Genomic DNA, 22,364 nt, shown 5'->3' with positions numbered 1-22,364 from the left:
CAGTCGTCGGCTTTTGCCCCCACATAGATAATACGGGGGTGTTCGGGATAAATCTAAACACTCTTTACTCCACATTCTGGTCCTTAAAGGAGGTGTTTAGCGCAATGAACAAGGCAGTCAGACTATGCGGCCTTTACCGCCCTCACTTAGCCATAGGAGTTTGAGAATTAAGAAAGTTGGCAAAGCCCCTGGTAATCGGGAGGCCGAATTAGGGGCGTTGTACACGCCTAATCGGAGGAACCGATTCTTCGCAAGAAGCGGAAAAAATCTCTAACGATTTGGAACCTCTCGAACGGCTGACCAGCTCTCACCGCATCATGACAGTCAATTTTTGGCTTTTTCTACTGAGGTGCTCGTCCGGAAGAACCGGGACACAATCGCAGTAGTTCTCCCTTTACTACCCTAGCCGATATAGCGGAACGTAAGGTAGTAAGCACAGGAGCCGGGCAACCCAACTATTGACCAAAGACATGATTCTGAGCCGATGCATATAGTGCTATAAGTTCGGGGTGCCGAACTATACTGTAAAAGTGTTCGGACTTTTATTGCCGTAATGCGGGGTGTAATGAAGCCCCTGGCATAGTAATACGTACCATGGTGTATGTGTGCAAAGAGTAATAAATACAAAGGTGAGGAAACAGGAAAATTAGGTAATAAGCTGGCGCCACCATTTATTCACCATTGTGATGTAATTAGTACGTCGAGGCGTACTTTGTGCAAGTAATGTGATAAGCAAGTAACGCTATTTAACATGCCGCAACCAAGGGCGAGCTGCGTGCGGGTATGTAAAAGAAGTATGGCAATCGTTCAGTAGAGACCACCTGGGGATTCCCTTGTATGCCAGAGCTCCTTGCCTCCTTGGTGTGTTCTGCAAGCGGGTCGTCCGCATAGACCTCGAAAAGAGAAAAAACCCGTAATAAAAAGAAAAAGTAAAGGCATGCGAATCCCAAGGTCGGTCAAGCCGCACTGTGGATCGCGAGCGAGTTATGCCTCCGTCAGTACCCATGGGGTTTTGAGTGCATAGTTATGTACGCGCGGTACGAATGCCATTTCCTCATCGGGGCTGGCACGGAGGCCGGATTTACTAATTCAGCTTTGGACGAACCGAGCTGTCCTGTTGCAGTGTAGTCCGGATCTTCTTAACGATGTCCAGGGGCTCGGCGGCCGGATTATGGTGCCGCTAGGCCGCTCTGTACTTCTGCTGCTAGGGTTGCGGTGTGCTCCTCTGTACGGAGGGAACGTTCCGTGTTTCCATTTACTGTAATGACGCCACGTGGATCGAGCATCTTGAGCTTGAGATAAGCATAATGTGGCACCGTGTTGAATCTAGCAAACGCGGTTCGTCCGAGCAGTGCGTGGTAGCCGCTGCGGAAGGGGACGATATCAAAGATTAGCTCTTCGCTTCGGAAGTTATTCGGGGAACCGAAGACCACCTCCAGCGTGATTGAGCCTGTACAACGGGCCTCTATGCCTGGTATGACTCCTTTAAAGGTAGTTATCGTGGGCTTGATTCGTGATGGATTAATGCCCATTTTGCGTACTGTATCTTGATAGAGCATGTTGAGGCTGCTACCATCGTCCATTAGGACTCGTGTCATGTGAAATCCGTCAATGATTGGGTCAAGTACCAATGCGGCCTAACCGCCATGACGAATGCTAGTTGGATCATCTCGACGATCAAAGGTGATCGGAAATGACGAGCATGGGTTGAATTTTGGGGCGACTGGCTCTACCGCATAGACGTCCCTAAGTGCGCGCTTGCGTTCCCTTTTGGGGATGTGTGTAGCATATATCATGTTCACCGTTTTGACTTGAGGCGGGAATTTCTTCTGCCCCCCAGTGTTCGGCTGCCGGGGCTCCTCGTCATTGTCCTCGCTCTGCGATTCCCCTTCCTTGTTTCTGCTATTTACCTTGCTGGATTGCTTAAAGACCCGGCAATCTCTGTTAGTATGGTTGGCCGGTTTGTCTGGGGTGCCCTGTATCTGGCACGGACGATCGAGTATGCGGTCCAAGCTGGATGGTCCTCTGTCGTTCCTTTTATAGGGCTTCTGTCGCTGGCAGGACATGGATCCACTGAATCCCGCGTGAACTGTAGTGTCATCGTTGTTATCGCCATTGCTTCGGCGTTTGTGTCTGTTGCACCGGAGCTTGCCGGTGCTGTTTTTGGCCTCGGAGGGGCCTGCTTCGTTGGTTGTGTTTGTACTACGAGCCAGCCAACTATCCTCTCCCACGCAAAAGCGAGTCATAAGTGCCGAGATGGCTGCCATGGACCTCGGCTTTTCTTGGCCGAGGTGGCGGGGGAGCCATTCGTCACGGATGCTGTGTTTAAAGGCTGCTAGGGCTTCGGCATCCGGACAGTCGACGATCTGGTTCTTTTTGGTTAGGAATCTAGTCCAGAATTTTCTGGCGGACTCTACAGCTTGTTGAACTATGTGACTTAAGTCATCAGCGTCAGGTGGCCGGACATAAGTGCCTTGGAAGTTGTCAAGAAAAGCTTCTTCCAGATCCTCCCAGCTGCCGATGGAATTTTCAGGCAGGCTGTTCAGCCAGTGTCGAGCTGGCCCTTTGAGCTTTAGTGGGAGGTATTTGATGGCGTGGAGGTCGTCTCCGCGGGCCATGTGGATGTGGAGAATAAAGTCCTCAATCCATACTGCGGGATCAGTTGTTCCGTCGTATGATTCAATATTGACGGGCCTGAACCCCTTGGAGAATTCATGATCCAGTACTTCTTCTATGAAGCAGAGAGGATGTGCGGCGCCTCTATATCAGGTCGCGTCACGGCGCACCTCCGATGAAGTCCGTCTGTGGTTGTCGGCCCGGGTGTGACTAGGTTTGTCACGTCCGAATAGGTAGCCGTCATCCCAAGTTGGGAGGCGTCTTCACTATCCGTAGATTGATCTGGAATGTCCTGCTCTGCTGTCCAAATCATGTCGAAGGTCGTATGCATGGTCCCGAGTTGTTTTGTCCCTGTTTTTACGAGGCGGTGGGGCGGGCTGTTGTTCGGCCTGAGTTGTCGTTTTATCCTGACCACGGGGTGGTCGGTCCGCTGCACTATCCCGGCCACGTGGTGGTCGGTCCTTATTACGCGAGGGAGGTATGGGATCTGGTGCCTCCTCATCAAACTGAGGTAGCAGTCTGCGCTTTGGGTAACTCTTGGCTAGGCGCTTGAGGCCGTATTCTTTGGCTGCTAGGACATCGGTCCATCTATCGATGAGTAGGTCTTGATCGACTTGGAGTTGCTGCTGCTTTTTCTTTAGGCTTCTGGCAGTAGCTATTAGCTGGCGCTTGAAGCGCTCCTGCTCTAGGGGTGCCTCAGGCACGATGAAATCCTCGCTGCCGAGGCTCTCCTCATCTTCGGAGACTGGACGATAACTATCATCATCCGGGTCATTGGGCATGGCCTGTTTATCAGGGTCATCTTGCCCGTTGTCTTGTTCCTCCTGTTCGGATGCAGCTCCAACAGGGTCTTCATCGTTTTCGGTGTCGCCCGGAGTACTATTTTCTCCGGTGCCGGTGTTGCCATCTTTTGAGCGACGAGGCTTAGAACGGCGTCGCCAGTGTTGCCAAGGACAAATTCTTTAAAGAGTTCAGCACATCGCCCAAAGGTGAGTGCTGAAAGATGTCTGCGGCGCTAAATTCGGAAATCGATAGCCGATCCAGCTCGGTGTCCGCAGGCGCACCCGGTCCGGAACTTATAGCCGGAGCCGAGTCCAGGGTTCCATGGACGCAAATATTGCGAGGTGTCGGGTCCGTGTGCGGCTCCAACGCTGTGGACTCTGTGGCCTCGGATGGCACGATCTTCTTCGGTTCTAAGGCCGTTGCAGTAACAGGAACCATCTCCTGGACGTGATCCGATGACAGATTTAAGTCATGTTCATCGGGGCAAAGGGGAGCGATCGCTGCGGTCTCAAATTCGTTGAAGATCAAGTCTCCACGGATGTCCGCGACGTAGTTCAAGCTTCCAAATCTGACCTGATGGCCAGGGGCGTAGCCATCGACCTGCTCCAGATGGCCAAGCGAGTTGGCCCGCAGTACGAAGCCGCCGAACACGAGAATCCGTCCGGGGAGGAAAGTTCCTCTTTGGACAGTGTTACTATAGATGATTGAAGGGGCCATCGAACCTTTCGTCGATGGCACAGTGGAACTCTCAATGAAAGCACCAATGTCGGTGTCAAAACCGGCGGATCTCGGGTAGGCAGTCCAGAACTGTGCGTCTAAGGTTGATGGTAGCAGGAGGCGGGGGACACGATGTTTACCAGGTTCGGGCCCTCTCTATGGAGGTAATACCCTACTTCCTGCTTGATTGATCTTGATGAATATGAGTATTACAAGAGTTGATCTACCACGAGATCATAATGGCTAGTTATGTTATATTACATTATGATTGTAAGAAACATCTTCCAGAGAGAATAGTTCCGTTAAGGGTTCCTTTCCCTGGGTGTACATGTGTTAATGTGCATGTCCAAACAGTGATTGAGAAAATCGCAGTGTATGTAACATCTAGGGGTTCACAATGGGGTGAATGCAAAAACATCTTTTGTCCGCCGACCGAGTATTCCCTTAAGAACGCTAGCTTTCGGCTTCACCCAGTCTGAGGTACACATCCGGATGACCCGATAGTAACAATCGCAGAGGTGCTCCCTTTATGCCCTAGCTGAACTAACGGGAACGTAGGGCACAAGCACAGGAGCCAGGCAACCCAGCTTGGCCAAAACTTAAGTCATATCGATGCATATAATGGCGAAGAAAAGGTACATATGGGAAAAACGCATATGTGATGAGCTTGATGCTCGGAAAATAAAAATAAGCTTCTGTCCAAGAAGCCCCTAGGTAAAATGGGCGTACATGTTCGAGAATGTGTACGTCACAGGTGCACGGTTTAGACGCACGAAAGCTTTAAGGCTAAAAAGGAAAAACGAAAAGAGAGGAAGAAATAATGGAAATAACAGGGAGAAGGGGACGAACAAAGAGTTCGGCGCTAGGCATAGAATCTTCGGAGTCTGGCCGCATTCCAGGGGTTCGGTTCTAGGCGATCGTTTGATGCATCACGCAGGCGGTACGCTCCTCCGGTTAGAACTTCGTCAACGATGAAGGGACCTTCCCATTTGGGCTTGAGTTTGTCCTTTTTCTTCTCCGGCAAGCGTAGAACGAGTTCGCCAACATTATAAGTCTTGGCCCGTACTCCTCTGCTTTGATATCTGCGGGCATGTTGTTGATAAAATGCGGAACGGGCTTTGGCAACATCGCGCTCCTCCTCCAGGGCATCTAGGTTGTCATGCCGATCAAGCTCGGCCTCTCTCTCTTCATACATTCGCTCTCGAGGTGAGCCATGAATAATATCGCAGGGTAACACAGCATCTGCGCCGTACACCATAAAAAAAGTGTATATCCAGTAGTGCGGTTGGGCGTGGTCCGCAACCCCCAGATTACGGATTCGAGCTCCTCAACCTAGTGCTTGTCTGATTCTCTCAAAGACCACACTAGTCTGGGTTTAATGCCGCTCATAATAAGACCATTGGCCCTTTCGTCCTGACCGTTTGTTTGCGGGTGATAGACAGAGGCGTAATCAAGCTTAATGCCCAGATTAGCACACTAGGTTTTCACCTCATCAGCTATGAAATTGGAGCCGTTGTCGATGATGATGCTATGTGGAACACCATAATGGTGCACAACACCGGATATGAATTCTATCACTGGCCCGGCTTCGGCCGTTTTAACTGGTTTGGCCTCAATCCACTTAGTGAATTTATCCTCCATGACCAGCAGATACTTTTTCTTATGGCTTCCTCCTTTAAGGGGTCCGACCATATCAAGCCCCCAGACCGCGAAAGGCCAAGTGATGGGGATCGTTTGTAAAGCAGTGGGTGGCATATGGTTTTGGTTGGCAAAAAGCTGGCATTCGACGCAACGTTGGACAAGGTCCTGTGCGTCTGCTCGGGCTGTCGGCCAATAGAAACCTGTACGGAAGGCCTTGCTTACAAGGGCCCGAGCCGCGGCGTGGTGACCACCGAGACCAGCATGAATTTCAGCCAAGAGCTGCCGCCCCTCTTCCTCAGAGATGCATCTTTGTAGTACTGCGGTAACGCTTTTCTTGTAGAGCTCTCCGTCGTGAACCTTGTAGGCTTTCGAATGCCGGACAATGCGGCGAGCCTCATTCTGATCCTCAGGGAGTTCTCGCCTATTAAGGTAGGCCAAGAAGGATTCGATCCATGGGGCAATGACTGCCATGATTAGATGGGCCGACGATGTTATTTCAGTGGCTGAGCCCCCGATGGTGTCAGTTTGTTCGGAATCTGGGGATGTGGTCGGATCCAGACTGGTGTTGCCGCTCTCCCCTTGCCACACCACGGAAGGCTTAAAAAGCCTTTCCAGAAAGATATTAGGCGGGACAAGGTCATGCTTGGCGTCGATGCGAGCAAGGACATCCGCCGCTTGATTGCTTTCTCGAGCCACATGATGGAACTCGAGCCCCTCGAATCGAGCTGACATTTTGAGAACGGCATTACGATAGGCTGCCATCTTCGGATCTTTGGCATCGAAATCTCCATTTATTTGAGATACCGCGAGGTTTGAGTCCCGCGCACTTACAGGCATTGTATGCCCATGGAGACAGCCATCCGAAGACCATGCAATAAGGCCTCATATTCGGCTGCGTTGTTGGAGTCTGTGTATAATATTTGGAGCACGTACTGAACTACGTATCCCGTGGGGGACGTTAAAACAACGCCCTCCCCTAACCCCGCCAACATTTTGGAACCGTCGAAATACATAACCCAGTTGGAATATGTGTCGTATTCTGTAGGGAGGTCGGCCTCTGTCCATTCGGCGACGAAGTCTGCCAGCACTTGGGATTTAATGGCTCGGCGCGGTTTGTATGTTATGTCAAATGGAAGGATCTCAATGGCCCATTTGGCAATCCTGCCCGTAGCGTCGCGGTTGTTTATTATGTCATTGAGTGGTACTTCGGAAGCCACCGTGATTGAACACTCTTGGAAGTATTGTCGTAGCTTCCGGGACGCCATGAAGACCGTGTATGCTATCTTTTGATAATGAGGATACCGGGATGTGCATGGTGTGACGACAGTGGATACGTAGTATACCGGTTTCTGAAGCGGGAATTTGTGTCCGTCCTGCTCTCGCTCAACAACGAGCACGGCGCTCACCACCTGGTGTGTTGCCGATATGTATAATAACATGGGTTCATCGACGTTCGGCGCAGCCAGGATTGGGTTGCTCGCTAGAAGGGCTTTTATTTCTTCCAGTCTGGTCGTTGCCGCATCCGTCCACTCGAAGTGATCGGTGCACCGGAGAAGGCGATAAAGTGGCAATGCCTTTTCTCCTAATCTGGTGATAAAGCGGCTTAAAGCTGCCACGCATCCGGCGAGTTTTTGGACATGTTTAAGGTCCGTTGGCATAGCCAATTGTGACAAAGCTCGGATTTTGGCTGGATTTGCTTCAATTCCTCTATTGGAAACGATGAAGCTTAGCAGTTTTCCAGCGGGGACGCCGAAAACACACTTTTCCGGATTGAGCTTGATGTCATATGCACGGAGGTTGTTGAATGTGAGACGTAAATCGTCTATTAGTGACTCGACATGCCTAGTTTTGATGACGACGTCGTCCACATATGCTTCAACTGTCTTGCCTATCTGTTTCTCCAGGCATGTTTGGATCATGCGTTGGTAGGTGGCCCCGGCGTTTTTTAGTCCGAAGGGCATGGTGTTGAAGCAGAATGGCCCATAAGGGGTAATGAATGTCGTTGCGGCTTGATCGGACTCCTTCATTTTAATTTGATGGTATTCGGAATATGCGTCGAGGAAGCACAGTTAGTCGTGTTCTGCGGTAGCATCAATGATTTGGTCGATGTGGGGGAGGGGGAAGGGATCCTTAGGGAAGGCCTTATTAAGGTCCTTGAAATCAACGCACAGGCACCAGGATTTATCCTTCTATGGCACCATCTCCAGGTTTGCTAGCCAATACAGGTGTTTTATTTCTCTAATGAATCCGGCCTCGATTAGCTTGGCTAGCTCCTCTCCCATAGCTTGACATTTGGGTTCGGAAAAGCGCCGCAGTGTTTGCTTGACCGGTTTATATCCCTTCAATATATTGAGGCTGTGTTCAGCCAACCTACATGGGATTCCTGGCATATCAGAAGGGTGCCAGGCGAATATGTCCCAGTTCTCACACAGGAACTCTCGTACCGCGGCGTCAACCGTTGGGTCTAGTTGTGCCCCGATGGATGCCGTCTTCTTAGGGTCCGTTGGGTGGACTTGGAATTTGATTATTTCATCTGCTGGTTTGAAGGAGGTGGATTTGGGTCGTTTGTCCAGGATTACATTGTCCCTATCCACCGTGGAGTGCAGTGCGGTTAATTCTTTGGCCGCGAGGGCTTCAGATAATGCCTCAAGGGCCAGGGATGCGGTTTTATTTTTCGCGTGGAGTGCTATGTCCGGATCACTGGCGAGAGTGATTATGCTGTTGGGCCCGGGCATCTTGAGCTTCATATACCCGTAGTGCGGTATAGCTTGGAAGCGTGTGAATGCATCTTGCCCCAATAGGGCGTGATATCCACTATTGAAAGGGGCCACTTGGAAGGTTATATCTTCGGACCGATAGTTCTCCGGTGTGCCGCATACCACGTCGAGCGTGATTTTTCCTGCGCATCGTGCCTCCCGACTGGGAATAATTCCTCGGAAGGTCGTGCTACTTTGCTCGATGCGGCTCCTGTCTATTTCCATTTTGCTGAGTGTATCCTCGTAGATGAGGTTTAGTCCGCTGCCACCGTCCATGAGAACCTTGGTGAGCCGAAAGCCGTCCACGATCGGACTGAGGACCAACGTGGCTGGTGCCCGGACTGTGCTGAATTTTGGTTTGTCACCGGCATTAAAAGTTATATCCGTGACGTTCCCAGGGTTTATTGCTGCGATTTGGCAGACTTCAGCAAGGTCGTGGAGTGCCCTTTTGCGCCTATTGTTTGAAGTGAAGGTATCGAAGACCGTCAATACTCTGAGGTCATCGTCTTCTGGGGGGGTGTTGCTCTGGGGTGTTTTTGGTGAGGATATCCTCGCCGCTCTTGGCCACTTGCCGGAGTATCCAACATGCTCTAAGGCTGTGGGTTGATATGGTATCCGGTGTTGTGTGTATTTTGCATGGCCCATCGAGTCATCCCTCCAGAATGGTTCCGTGCCCCGTAACGGACTTATATTTCTTTACTATTGGGTCGAGCGTGCCACGAGGGTGCGTCCTTTTCACCTGAACGAGGGGTTGGGTGGAAACCGGTGGTTCCCAGCGGGCTGCCTGAGTTTTCCAGGCGCTTTCCATTGTGCAGTACTTGTGTACTATGGTTGCCAAGTCTACGAAGTGTAATACGCGACGGCGGTTGATGGCGTTGAGGATTCCTTCGTCCGTGCAATTGTTGCGGAATGCTGAGATCGCGTCTCTGTCGTGGCAATCTTTAATCTTGTCTTTGACAAGGAGGAATCTGGCCCAGAAGTGATGGACCGTTTCCTGAGACTGCTGGCGTATGCTCGTGAGAGCGCTTATATGTGGGTGGGTGGGTGGATTTAAATCCGAATCCTGACCCAATTTGGGATCTGGAGTCTGAAGAACATCCGAACTTAATAGTTCAGGCTCCGGGATATCAACTGATTTTTTAGGCTTGTCGTTCGATTCTATGTTCGTAGGACAGGACGTGTCTTTCTGCAGGCAGGTGTCTGGCTCTTTAAGCTCGGAGATCCGAACACAGTTCCTCCTCAGTACATAGGAAGAGTTGTCGTCTTGCTCTTCCACTACCGCTATCTGATGGGTGATCGGTGGAGTTTTATTTCTCTCTGGTCAGGTTTAAGCGCAATCCGATCATAGTCTGTGGCGACCCCCAGGGCAGCGATGCGATCTAGGAGCTCATTTAAAGATGACAACTCTGCCAGATCCATCTACTTGGAGTATTTGGAGTCAAAATGGAGAGAATTTTCGATGACCCGAGAAGTCATCATCGGCTTAACGGTCGAACGGGCGGTCATGGTAAAGCTGCCCATCCGGAGGGTTTGGCCTGGAGCCAGCGCTCCTCCGGAGGTGATATTGTCCTTGAGAACAAGGCGAGCCATCGATCCTGTCTTCGACGTCACAGCGGAACTCTCAATGAAAGCACCAATGTCGGTGTCAAAACCGGCGGATCTAGGGTAGGGGGTCCCGAACTGTGCGTCTAGGGTCAATGGTAACAGGAGACTGGGGACACAATGTTTACCCAGGTTCGGGCCCTCTCTATGGAGGTAATACCCTACTTCCTGCTTGATTGATCTTGATGAATATGAGTATTACAAGAGTTGATCTACCACGAGATCGTAATGGCTAAAACCCTAGAAGTCTAGCCTGTATGACTATGATTACGATGATTGATCTCTACGGACCTAGCCCTCCGGTTTATATAGACACCAGAGGGAACTAGGGTTGTACAAAGTCGGTTACAGAGAAAGGAATCTTCATACGTGGTCGCCAAGCTTGCCTTCCACGCTTAGGAGAGTCCCATCCAGACACGGGTACTAGTCTTCGGTCTTTGTATCTTCACAGCCCATCAGTCCGGCCCACAGCTAACAGGCCGGACGCCCGAGGACCCCTTAGTCCAGGACTCCCTCACTTCCCGCAGCACATCATGTGGGATTTTGCGCACATTATTCCATGCCTTTTGTGCAATTCTTGACAGAACGTACAGTAGGTCACAAGATATTTTTCATTTTCGGTATTAATAACTTCTTTTCATTTTCGGTATTAAAAATTTCTGATGTTCTTTTTTCAATTCTAGGCCAAGGTGAAAATTGCCAAAGTTATCAATGAAATGTACACAGAACTTTTCTCGCGGTTTCAACCAGTTCTCGAGCAGAAATTGGAGAAGCTCCTTTCACTTGGTAGGGATCTTAGTGCAAAAGAAACCAAGACCTGCGACAAGGGCGTTTATTGTAACTTGCAACAGGACAACTCGAATGAAAAAGAAACTTTTTCATCACTCCCTTCAACATATTCTAAGCTTCCAAGTTCTAGCACGACAAGCAGTCAAAGTTCTTCCAGCAATGGCTCGACCAGTGTCCTTCACGCCACATCATACTCCCTGGAAAATTTAAAGGGTTGCTGCGATACCCCTGACCCATACTCCCAGAATCCGTACGACAAAGAGCAGTCCCATATTTATCTATCTTCATGCCTAAATTCATCAACTCAAATTAAGTTACTACTGCAGGTGAACGAGATCGAACACAACAAAGAGGACATTGATGAACAAGCCAAGATTCATCGGGACAAAGTGCATAACCATCTGCACAACTGCCTTGATGGCTTGCCGGTTCATGAGCCCTTCGTGCCAACATCTGAGATGATGGAGAGCGGGGCAATTATAATGACAGGTGAAAATTCATTTGAGTGTTCTATACCAACTGAAACCCAAAATTCTGCTGGAGGATCTGCAGACCACAACTCTCTGACAAACCCACTGGAAAAACTCTTGGAGGAAACAGCAAAACCTACTGCAACATAAACATCAACGTCGCACTCTGCGGTTGACAAACAATTACTGACTGGTCCAATCTCAACCGATAGCACCTACTTATCACATTGGGAAAACGTCACCAACTACTGCACGGTCCAGCGGTTCTGATAGTGCTCACAACAACTCTTCAACCAACACAAAGAGCCTCACTGTATCCCAACCTGCATAAAAGTCAAACAATGTCACTGGACAACGTTCTTCTGCCGGAAGCTAAGGTCCATCTTCTTTCAACTTTGAGTGATGAGAAGAACATTGCTGAAACAGAACACACAAAAGCTACTTCCTCCCTTGCTCCTATAGTAGAAGTCCCCAGTGATTCTGCCAGCGGTTCTGGCTCAGTACTGGACACGGGAAAAGCAAATCCATCCACTAGTGATGCTCCATTGGTTGCTACCGCATCTATCGATGCGGAAGACAATAACATTGTAGAAGAACATGAACAATGTACCAAGAAACCACGTATTGATCCCACAGACAGCGTCCCTATTACCACAGGTGTAGATCCGCCAGAACCGGAAGCACAAATGGCAGCTCACAAGAGGTCCTTACAACAGTCAGAAGATCCAGGAAAAGAGAGTGCGGCGCCTCCTAAGAAAAGAGTTAGGATACTGGAGCCTCCTCATAATTCAACAGAAACTGCAACCAATCAGTCTCTACATGCTGACAACCGAAGAGCCCTCCTTGATTGTGGATTCATTGATGATGATGAAATATGGTCTGAACCATCTATCTATGAACAACTTGACACAGTCATTGAAGAAAAGAAGAAGCAACCCTTTCATAACCAAGTAGCATCCCAACAATGCCAACCTGATACTGTCTCGCACTTGGCCAATAATTCAAGCTCGTCAGCGTCATATTCCCTTTCTAACTATCCAGAGCCACCTATAACCAGCAGATCAGGATCAATGTCAGCCGGTAGCCACCTCTCGCTTCTGATACGTCATACTCTACAGGTTTAACTCAACTGTCTTGTCCCAAAGTTTGCCAGCAACTCCTTTGTGCCAACACTACCACCAACCAGTTCCTAGTCTCAAAAACCACTTCTACCGACATCCTGGAGCTCAGAATAACAGCAGTTCAAACAGCAGCTAGCGCTCACCTTATGCAATGAACAACCAAAGTCACAAGCAGTACCAGCAACAAACCCATGTCCCTAATGCCCACTACCCCCAACACAATGATGCCCAGAATAACTGCACTCCACGGTGCCAACAACGCCAACCTCAAGAGCAGAACCATCAGCAACGACGCAGAGGCGAGTCTCATGGGCAGAGTTACAGTGCCTTGCAACAATAGTTCAACAGCATGCGGTATTCCGGCCATCCTCTGCAGCATCTTCCAACAGATATTCCTTCGAGCTCAACCAGTGATCCAACCGTCAGAACATTAGAACTGCGCATGCAGCACCAACCACAAGGCCTAATGGTCCAAAGAAACAACAATTATAATGAGGGTCATCTGCAACTTAGTAATGGTCAAATGAACTCCGGTGGTCATGTCTTCAAGCCTCATCGACATCATTCTCAGCTAGAACTGACTCAATTCACTGACCAAGAGAATGAACATCAAGATCACTGCCAACTTCTGGAAATAAGAGATTCCACAACGGAGGAGAAAGAAGTGTATGAAACAATCGTCGACAATACGCCAGGCGCCAATCAAAATGATAGGTAATCAATTGGTTGTTCCTGTTACAGTGAAGTTTTGGTCCCTTCTTTTACCACTGTAATGTATTCTGCCTGAAGCTATATATTCAAGTGTTTCGACTCGATTCTTCTACTATTGTAATTGAATACTCATCACATCTAATGTTAAATAAGAAAATCATATGATTTAAAATGCATTTATTTTTTGGCAGCAAGAAGATATTCTTCGTTGAACAATGTTGGGCCGATCATCGAACTTTAGGTTTGTCAATGAAGGTATACGGATATATCAACTCATTCGTGGTCGACGCTTACTTATGCTAATGAAAGAACAATTCTATGCACCGCCAACATTTGTGCACAAGCATATAATGTACATGGAAGCTTCTGTAAGTTCTTGCTTCTCATAAATAATAATAAGAAACCACATTTACTACTACTACCACGCTGAGTGACACAACTTCAATATTCTGCAGGATAAATTTCAAGTTCTAGGAGCAAGAACTGAACTACTCAAGGAACACATTGTGGAAAAAACTATTGGGTACAGGCTGCCCAACAAATGTAACATCGTGAGTTCACCCTACTCACTCTATCTGACCAGTGTCCGTCTTCAATTCTACCAGTTTTTCTTGTTACAATGATATTATTCCCTGTTAATTGTTTTAGGTCTTAATACCTGTGAGAAATAAATCGCATTTTATCTACCTCATCATCGTGAATCTTGCAATGCATCGCTTCGAAATTCTGAGTCCTTATATCAATTGTGATGGTATAAAGGAACACTCGGACATTGTCATTGAAAACTTCAACAGAGCTTACCATTCTGCTTACAACAACCATCCTCACACCATGGCCTCCTTTCATGTCACACCTATGCAGAGTGTATGTAACTCAGACAGAGAGTGAGTTTCTTTTAACTGTGCCTCATTTACACCATGCATTTTTTTGTTCCACTACACATCCCATATCTACTGTTCACCTTCTAATCACTAACATTAATGCTCTCAATTTTCAGGGATGACAGTGCTATTTACACCATGCATTTGATGCCGCTAATTAATTTGAATAATAATTCTTTTTTATCAATAATGTAAGTTCACTCTCATTGACAAGACATCAACATACGTTCATCCAAGCCAGCTGAACATTATGTTTTACAATAAATTTTATTAGTTTGTATGCTTCTGTGTTTGCAGATCCATGTGAAACCGATGAGAGAACAACTAACTTTCAAAATGATAACATCCAACTACAACACATGCCATGTATTTGAGGCACTGAGCATCGTCCTCGACAAACACAATATCCGGTGCGAAAGAAGAAGAGTTGGAAGAAGATGACTACTGCTTAACTGTGCCTTAATTTAGCTAGAGCCATCCGAACATTGTTTCAGCCATATCGACTCATGTAATCATTATAGTGTTTCAGCTATTTTTGTATCGGTCCAAGATATCTGCAATGGATCCCATTAAACACAACTGCGTGTTCAAATATTCAAGTCTTCAAATCCTGAACAGCAAACATTAAAAATAAAAATCGTATTTTTCCAAAAGTTGTAAACATGATATTCAAAAGACATCACTTCCTTGCACTAGAACACCACTCACTTCGAGTAGTAGACATAATAAAAGAAACAACTGGAACACAGAGGAACAACACTATCTATTCGTAAGCATCTGACGGAGGAGCTAAATGACTCACCTCCAGTAATACGGGTAACAGAGGCACGACAGTGCCTCTTATCCATGTAGAATGTGCCTCTCTTACCACGAACCACTAAGCTGACACACACGAGTGTGCCACTAGTTAACACAGGACCGTCCCCCCGATAGCTAAACACCGGTCCCTCTCCAAGCCAACGAGTTATGGAAGCACGACCATGAATCAAGTTAACGAAAGAAGATCCATCCTCCGGGATAGACAACTAAACTGAAAAAATACCTCACAAGTTTCACCGACGAGCCTCTCTAAGCAAAGCAGTGAGAGCAAACATTTCAAAAGAAAGGAACGACCGTGCCTTTGAATAACATCGTAGATGTGCCTCTCTGAGCGAACGTGTCAGAGGAAGCATTTGCGAATGACAGACACAACTCTGACTCAACATAACATAGGGTGCCTCCACTAACTAGATAGACGTGACTTCACTAGCAGACTAACTAGAAATATTACAGAACATACAACCATGACAGTGACTCATACTAACATAATGCAGTGCCTCTATGAATTTAGTACCCAAAGGAAGGATAACGCCTCTGCCAAACATACGACAATGCATCCAATACCTTCACGACCATGCCTTTCCCAATGAAAGTACCACCACAATAATTGGAACACAGAAACACAACCGTCGCTAACACAATACTCCCACAGCAACTCTCACACTGGATTACCGTCCCTAAAACAGACAACATATATTGAAACAGACAGCATAGAGAGAAAATCTGAAGAATCTTAAACACACTCAAGCTCTGCATAAAAACGATTCAAACACACAACCACAACCGTATATTCGATATAAAAACAACCGTGCCAAACACAGTACGGACACAAAGTGAAAGTAACGCCCCTGCCTGTCCATCCGGTTCAAAATAAAACCACCACAATTACAAATTCATCAGTCGATGTAATATTACCCCATACAATAACAATCAAATAACCAATTCATCACACAATCCATCTTGCCAGCACTTCCACCTGCACTCCTCCTCAGAAACGTCCTCGCCATCTAAGATCGGGAAGAAACCGGCAATGCAGGATGTCCCTCATCGACAGAAACCGGTGGTATAGCTCATAGCTCACATACCCTTCCTGGAGGAAGAGCAAATGAAAACATAAATATACAAAAAAACATATTGTTCTTGCAACAAAGGCAGAAACTAACGAAAATGAAATCTTCACTTACAGCAGCTCCATATTTCAGGTGATCAAAGGTAAGCGGCTTCCAATCCCAGTAGTAACAAAGAAGTTCTGGAAAAGAGGACTCCAGCTTCAAGTAAGATTCGTCAATGATGGCTCCTGCTAAGTCCTCCATGGAGTCCCTTTCTTCGCCGCCTTTGATCATGAGCTTCTCTTGGATGTCGATGTGGTACTCTTCTGGAATTCTAATGAAATCTTGAAAAAGAGCATCTCTAACATTCTTAACGCCCACACTAGAGAAAGTTATACCTCAATTCTCAAGGAAATCTTTCAGGGCAGGGCACTCCGTCCTGGCCTTGCAGAAGTGATAGACCAAAACATGATTCCGCATAGCCAGTTGCATGACGGCAACTTTTCTACGACTATAAAAATCCTTTCGTGTGTACTCCATGCCAAGACCAACAAACTTGTACTTCTCCTCCCGCAACCAGTCCTCATACAGGGCAATGGTCTCCTCCACCTTGCCAGGCTCGTTCGTGTTCCACACGTCGAGCTTGGTGTTACCATCAGCAACTATCGGATGGTACTCGATGGTGTTCAAAAAGTCGTCCATGGCAGCAAGCAGCAAGGTGCTAGTGGAGATTCCTGAGACCCTGCAACGAGGTTGGGGAGTGGTGAGGACGGTGGGAACTGCCTGATGTTCTATGGCTACAATACGACGTGGAGACCTCAGAAACACGGCCAGTATTTAACCTTGGCAAGTGACGTTTGAGTTACCATGCGCATTAACGTGTGAACTAGGAACAGCGAATAGACGGTTGTGCTTCTGCAGCTTGTGGAACCATGCACTTCCTAAAGTCACGGCTGTGCAAAAATATTTGATGCCGTGGAGAAATGAAGGAGCCTCTAACTTTATTTTACGGTAACAGACACACTGAATAGTCACATCGAACAGCCGCCACATCGGTCATCAATTCCTTCTTTGAACAAAGACCACCGACGGAAGAATCCAACGAAGCAAACGAACAGCCTGTCGTACACCTCAGATCCGAAGGCCAAAACTCATATGTGCCTCATCTAGCTAGATTCATACCATCTATCCCTCGATAGTCAAGGCGGGTTTCACATGAGGCATGGGTATGCACGCACAGGACGCACATACGTGTCTATTCCACAGGCACGAGCGTACGAATTTTTGAGACCTCGGTCGGTATCACCACAGGCACATAGACTCACAGGCAGCGACTCGCCGGAAACACGTGAATGCAGGCAACGGAGGCACGGAAACATAGCCTCTACAGGCACGTGGTTCCGGCTTCGCGAGGCACGGATACGGCCTTGCAATTGACGTTCTTGAGCCACGGCTACAAACCCTCTGGGTGCACAAAACTGTGGTGGCAGAGGTATCGGTGAGAATACTCATATGCAGAAGCACGGTTGAGAAGTCTCTAGAGGCACAGACGTGTGACACCACAGGCACAGGGAGAGTCATGATGTGTCTCACGTGAGACAAATGGATACAGGCAGTGAAGCCATAGGAGAAGTCAGAGAGGAACAGTTATACAGTATCCTGAGGCACGGGCATGTAGCACCGCAAGCACAACGAGTCACAGGCAGCGTGTCGCCCGAGACACGTGAACGCAGCCAGAGGGGGCATGGAACTGAAGCCTATACATACATGGAATTGCGGCTTCTCGATGCACAGGTACGGTTTTTGAATTGGCATTCTCGAGGCACGAGTACAAATCCTCTGGATGCAGAAAAAGAGAGGTGGCAGAGGCATCAGTGAGAACACTCTCTTCGAGAGGCACGGTTGCGAACTCTCAAGAGGGACAGTCGTGTGACACCGCATGCACATAGAATCATGGCGTGTATCACGTGAGATACATCAATGCAAGCAGCGAATGAATGGGAGAAGTCAGAGAGCCACAGTTATAAAGTCTCCTGAGGCACGGGCGTGTAGAACCATAGGCACGATGAGTCACAGCCACCGCATCCCATCACGGACGGGCGTCTGGCACCATAGGCATGTAGAGTCACAGCCAGCGTGTCCCCTGAGACACGCTAATGCAGGTATAGGAGATACGGAACTGAAGCGTATATAGGCACGGAATTGCGGCTTCTCGGCGCACAGGTACGGCTTTGGAATTGGCATTCTCGAGGCACGGGTACAAACAACCTAGATGCACAAAAGAGTGGTGGCAGAGGCACGGTCGTGTAGTCTCAAGAGAAACTGCCGTGTGACACCAGCACATAGAGACATCACGTGTGTCACGTGAGGTACATGAATAGAGGAAAATAAGCCACGGGAGTGAAGCCTCCACAGACACGGATGCCGGGCTTCTCAAGGCACGGTCCTGAAGAACACAAAGACAGGAAACTGAAATTTTGCCTCGTACGTTAGCAGACATGCCTCTCTTGTGCGAATGTGTAATACACAACAATACAAACACAAACAAACACAAACAAACGGCGCTGAATATAAGCCAAACAAAAAACACGCTTCTCCCAAACAATACATATGCGCCACTTCAACGGGTTCTATAAATGTACATAAACTCGCGCAAACATCAATAATGAACTTGTAACACAACAAAACATAAAAAGTTACATTCCCATAACATGAGACAAGCCAAACATGATACTGTGAAAATAAAAAAAATCCCAAAGAAAACAGAACTCCACAGGACTGAACTAAAAGTACTCATTAATTATACAAAAAAAGAAATGAAAGTCTTCCAGGAGTCCATTCTGCTCACAAACGTCGACACAAACGTCCACGGTGACCATTCTACTCAGTTGGAGTTCTCCTCAGAAACATCTGCGGCGTCTGCGGTCGGGAAGACAACAAGGATGCATCATGTCCTTCATCGACAGAACTCGGCGGTAGAGCTCGTAGCTGACATACCCATCCTAAAACAAAAAGCGCATGAGAATGAAGATATAGGTAAAGGGGAAAAAGTACTATTGTTGCAATAAAACAAAAATATAAAGATAGAAAAAATCGAAATTTTCAGTTACAATTGCCGCATATTTCAGGTGGTCAAGGGAAAGCGGCTTCCATTCCTAGTAGTCATGCTTACCTTTTGGAAAAGACGTCCTCATAGTCAAGTAAGATTTGTCTATGACGGCTCCTGCCAAATTTGCCATGGAATCCCTTAGATTGCCTCCTTTGATCATGAGCTCCTCTTGAAGGTCGATGTGACACTCTTGCGATTTTGAGGAAACTGTTTGCGAGAACATCTCTATCGTTCCTGATGTCGACACTAGCGAAAATTATACCTTTGTTCCAAAGGAAATCCTTTAGAGCAGCGCACTCCGTCCTGGCCTTGCACAAGTGATAGACAAGAACATACTTGCGCATCACCAGTTGCATGACGGCGACTTTTCTGCTCCGATCAAAATAATCCTCTCGTGTGTACTCCAGATCAAGACCAACAAACTTGTACCTGTCCTCACGCAGCCATTCCTCATAAAGAGAAAGAATCTCCTCCACCTTGTAGGGCTCGTCGGTGTACAACACCTCGAGCTTGGTATTACCGTCGGCATCTATAAAGAGACGCTCAGTAGTGTTCCTGAAGTCGTCCATGGAAAAGAGGGTGAGAGTGTCAATGGAGTTTGACTGTCCTTCTCCAGCGTCACTCGTACGTGGCGAGGATGATGAGAGCTACCTGCACTTCTCTGGTGAGAATAGCACGTGGTAAACTCCCGGAATAGACCACTTTTTAACCTTGGAGAGAGACGACACAGTTACCATGCGCCCATTAAATTGCATCGGGAACGATGAATGGAAGGTTGTGCTTCTGCAGCTTGTGAAACCATGCACTTCAAAATTCACGGCTGCCATGCTGTAATCGAGGAGCCTCTAGGTTAACTCTAGCACGGTATCTGGCACAATGAATACTAACAATAAATAGCCATCCCATCGGTCACCAGCACATCTTTTGACCGAGAGAAGAATGCAAGGAGGCAAACGATGACCCTGTCGTCCAACCTAGACCTCTGGAGTACAAATACTACACGGGGAGTGAACAAAAATAGAAGCACGGTTCGGCTAGCACAAAAGCCACACGCGTGCCTCCACTTTGTTAAAGACAAACCTCTATGTCTGCGTACCACCAAAAACATTTCCAAAACAAAAGCACGTCCGTGCTTCTGACATACATATAACCGTGGGCTATCATACATATCCCCGCCTGAACCCAACGTACATAAAAACAGTGGCTCTCTGGGTCAACGACTGCCTGAAAAAATAATTGCAATCGTGAAGTCGCGAACTGTGACTCCATTTCAGATGCAAAAGTGCCTCTCATTAGGAACCACTAGTCGTCAACCCGTGCACCTGCACGGCCTAGCTATTATCGGGATACATGATAACTAAAAAAAGTCTTATAACATGTAAAGTGCAGGAGGATAAATTTCATATATCAAACAATAGTACAAATGCTAAGTTATTCAAACAATGGTAAAAAAATAAAGACTTGTATTATAGGCTGTATTTTTTGATGTACTATGTCATTTTCCCATCGATGTTTTGCAAGCTTGGTCAGAATGAACATTTTCTTTGATAATCCGAAGATACATCTTCCTGAATTATATGCCACCTAAGACGGCATGGAGAAAGTATGTATTATTATGATCCATTAGGCATGGTACCATATATGTATCACATCTCCGTAAAAGTTCTGAGAAATATACTCTACACACACACCACTCAACAAATATTTGAAATGAGAAGCATAAGATGCATGGCTATATATCAAAAGAGTCGCATATTTTTTTTCTAAAGAGAATTCAAGTGACACATATTAAATTAATGACCTTCTTTTTGATAATATCTAGGAGATATTAGGGAGAGATTTATGTACATTTGTGTCTAATTTGTTTTATTTTGAGCGAGTCTTCTTTTTGTACATGCTGATTTTTTTCTAGACTCATGGACTCTTATTTGTACGTGCCTTTTTACTTGGGTCCCGATAACTGCCACACGTGTGGTGTATCCGGTGGTTGTGCCGCACGCCTCGTGTGGCATGGATAGGAACCCGCCCGCACGACCGCGTCCGGGCGCGCAAAGCCACAGCCCGCACGTCCGGTGTGTGGCAAACCCGCCCACACGTCCGGGCCAGACGACCACGCTGCCCGCACGACCGAGCCGCCCCGGCCTCCTTTCGATCCCCAGTCCCGACTGCCGCCATCGTCTCCCACCTCTCGATCCCCTACCTCCATCGCCGGCCTTCTCTGGTTGCCATGGCAACCAGAGCAGATCCGTAGGGCCTTCCCACCGCTAACCACACCCCCCTCCCCCACTCCCCACCCCCCGCCCCCACTCCAACCCCGCCCTCCAAAGACAACCAGCTAAAAGCAGGTGAATCTCCGATCTCCTACTGCTTCTCATCCTTCTTCTGGGCAGAAAATTGCAAATTTACCAACGAAGGTGGCGACTGGATCCACGCTATCGGGGCAAAACACTACATGGTTTTGTGTGTCTTCGCATTTGCCAAGCAGCATACATCAGATCTGCCATGTACTACGCTAGAGTTAAGCTTAAGTTCTCAGTTCGCTTGGTGCAAGTAGTTGGTAATGAATGGATGCGTAGGAATCCCTAAAAAAAGGGAGAGAAATGAGAAATTTGGAATAAAGGGGGTAGGAAAATTAGTTGCCACTTGTGTCTAACGTCAGTTGCCACCTATCGTTGCCGTTAACTGCCACCATGTTAACCTGTTGCTTGCCATCCTATTGTGGTGGATGTTGCCATCGAATCGAAAGGATAGCTGGCACCCAGATTTTAGAAAAGAGAGTGGATGTCCATGTCCTACTTGCCATGATGTGTTGGTTGCCTACGCATGAAAATGTGATAAGACTGCCGTGTTATCTTGTACGTGCAAGCAATAGAAGAATACATTTTTTGCGGATTGTTGATGCGTTCTTGTTCATGCAGTGATTGAGAACACATTGGCAGAAACAAAACGCGGAAAGAATGAATCACGAAGATGGCGCTGATCCTTGGGTTTCTCAAAGGCCAGAAACGCCCCCTTGGGATGCAGCAGAGTACAGTCAACTCATTTCTGCAGGGCCGTTGCTGCCACTACTGGAGCAGTACGCAGGCATTGGTATGATGCATGATAACAAAGAAAAGAACATTTGCCATGTTCGCATTGGTATGATGCATGATAACAAAGAAAAGATGACATTCTACTTATGTCCTACACTGTCATTTTTCGCAGGTTCTTAGGACCAAAACACACTCAGGGGGGCACCATGGCAAGTTCAGTCACAGGGCGCTAACACTGACAAATGTACGGGCAGCCAACTTCAACTAG

The 22,364-nt window shown here is 47.6% G+C and overlaps 1 protein-coding gene across 1 annotated transcript; it reads right to left on the bottom strand.

The window, feature by feature from the left end:
• Positions 1-15,564: 15,564 nt before the first annotated feature.
• LOC141027669 (uncharacterized) lies at positions 15,565-16,657 on the bottom strand. The gene is made up of 4 exons (XM_073504824.1): positions 16,491-16,657; positions 16,091-16,337; positions 15,932-15,996; positions 15,565-15,583 (listed from the first exon to the last, which is right to left on the bottom strand). Exons 1-4 carry the CDS (start codon positions 16,655-16,657, stop codon positions 15,565-15,567), a joined length of 498 nt encoding a protein of 165 aa, XP_073360925.1.
• Positions 16,658-22,364: the final 5,707 nt, after the last annotated feature.

This window comes from Aegilops tauschii, chromosome 1 (assembly GCF_002575655.3).
Source record: "Aegilops tauschii subsp. strangulata cultivar AL8/78 chromosome 1, Aet v6.0, whole genome shotgun sequence".
Lineage (NCBI taxonomy): Eukaryota > Viridiplantae > Streptophyta > Magnoliopsida > Poales > Poaceae > Aegilops > Aegilops tauschii.
This window is presented reverse-complemented; position numbering and strand designations above follow the sequence as displayed.

Bases quoted from the DNA above. Each gene is read 5' to 3' on its own strand.
- LOC141027669 (XM_073504824.1), bottom strand. From the start codon at position 16,657: ATGGACGACTTTTTGAACACCATCGAGTACCATCCGATAGTTGCTGAT. The intron at 16,338-16,490 runs GTACACACGAAA...AACTTTCTCTAG, and splicing joins TTTGTTGGTCTTGGCATGGA to TGTGGGCGTTAAGAATGTTA. The intron at 15,997-16,090 runs GTAAGTGAAGAT...CTCTTCCTCCAG, and splicing joins ACCTGAAATATGGAGCTGCT to GAAGGGTATGTGAGCTATGA.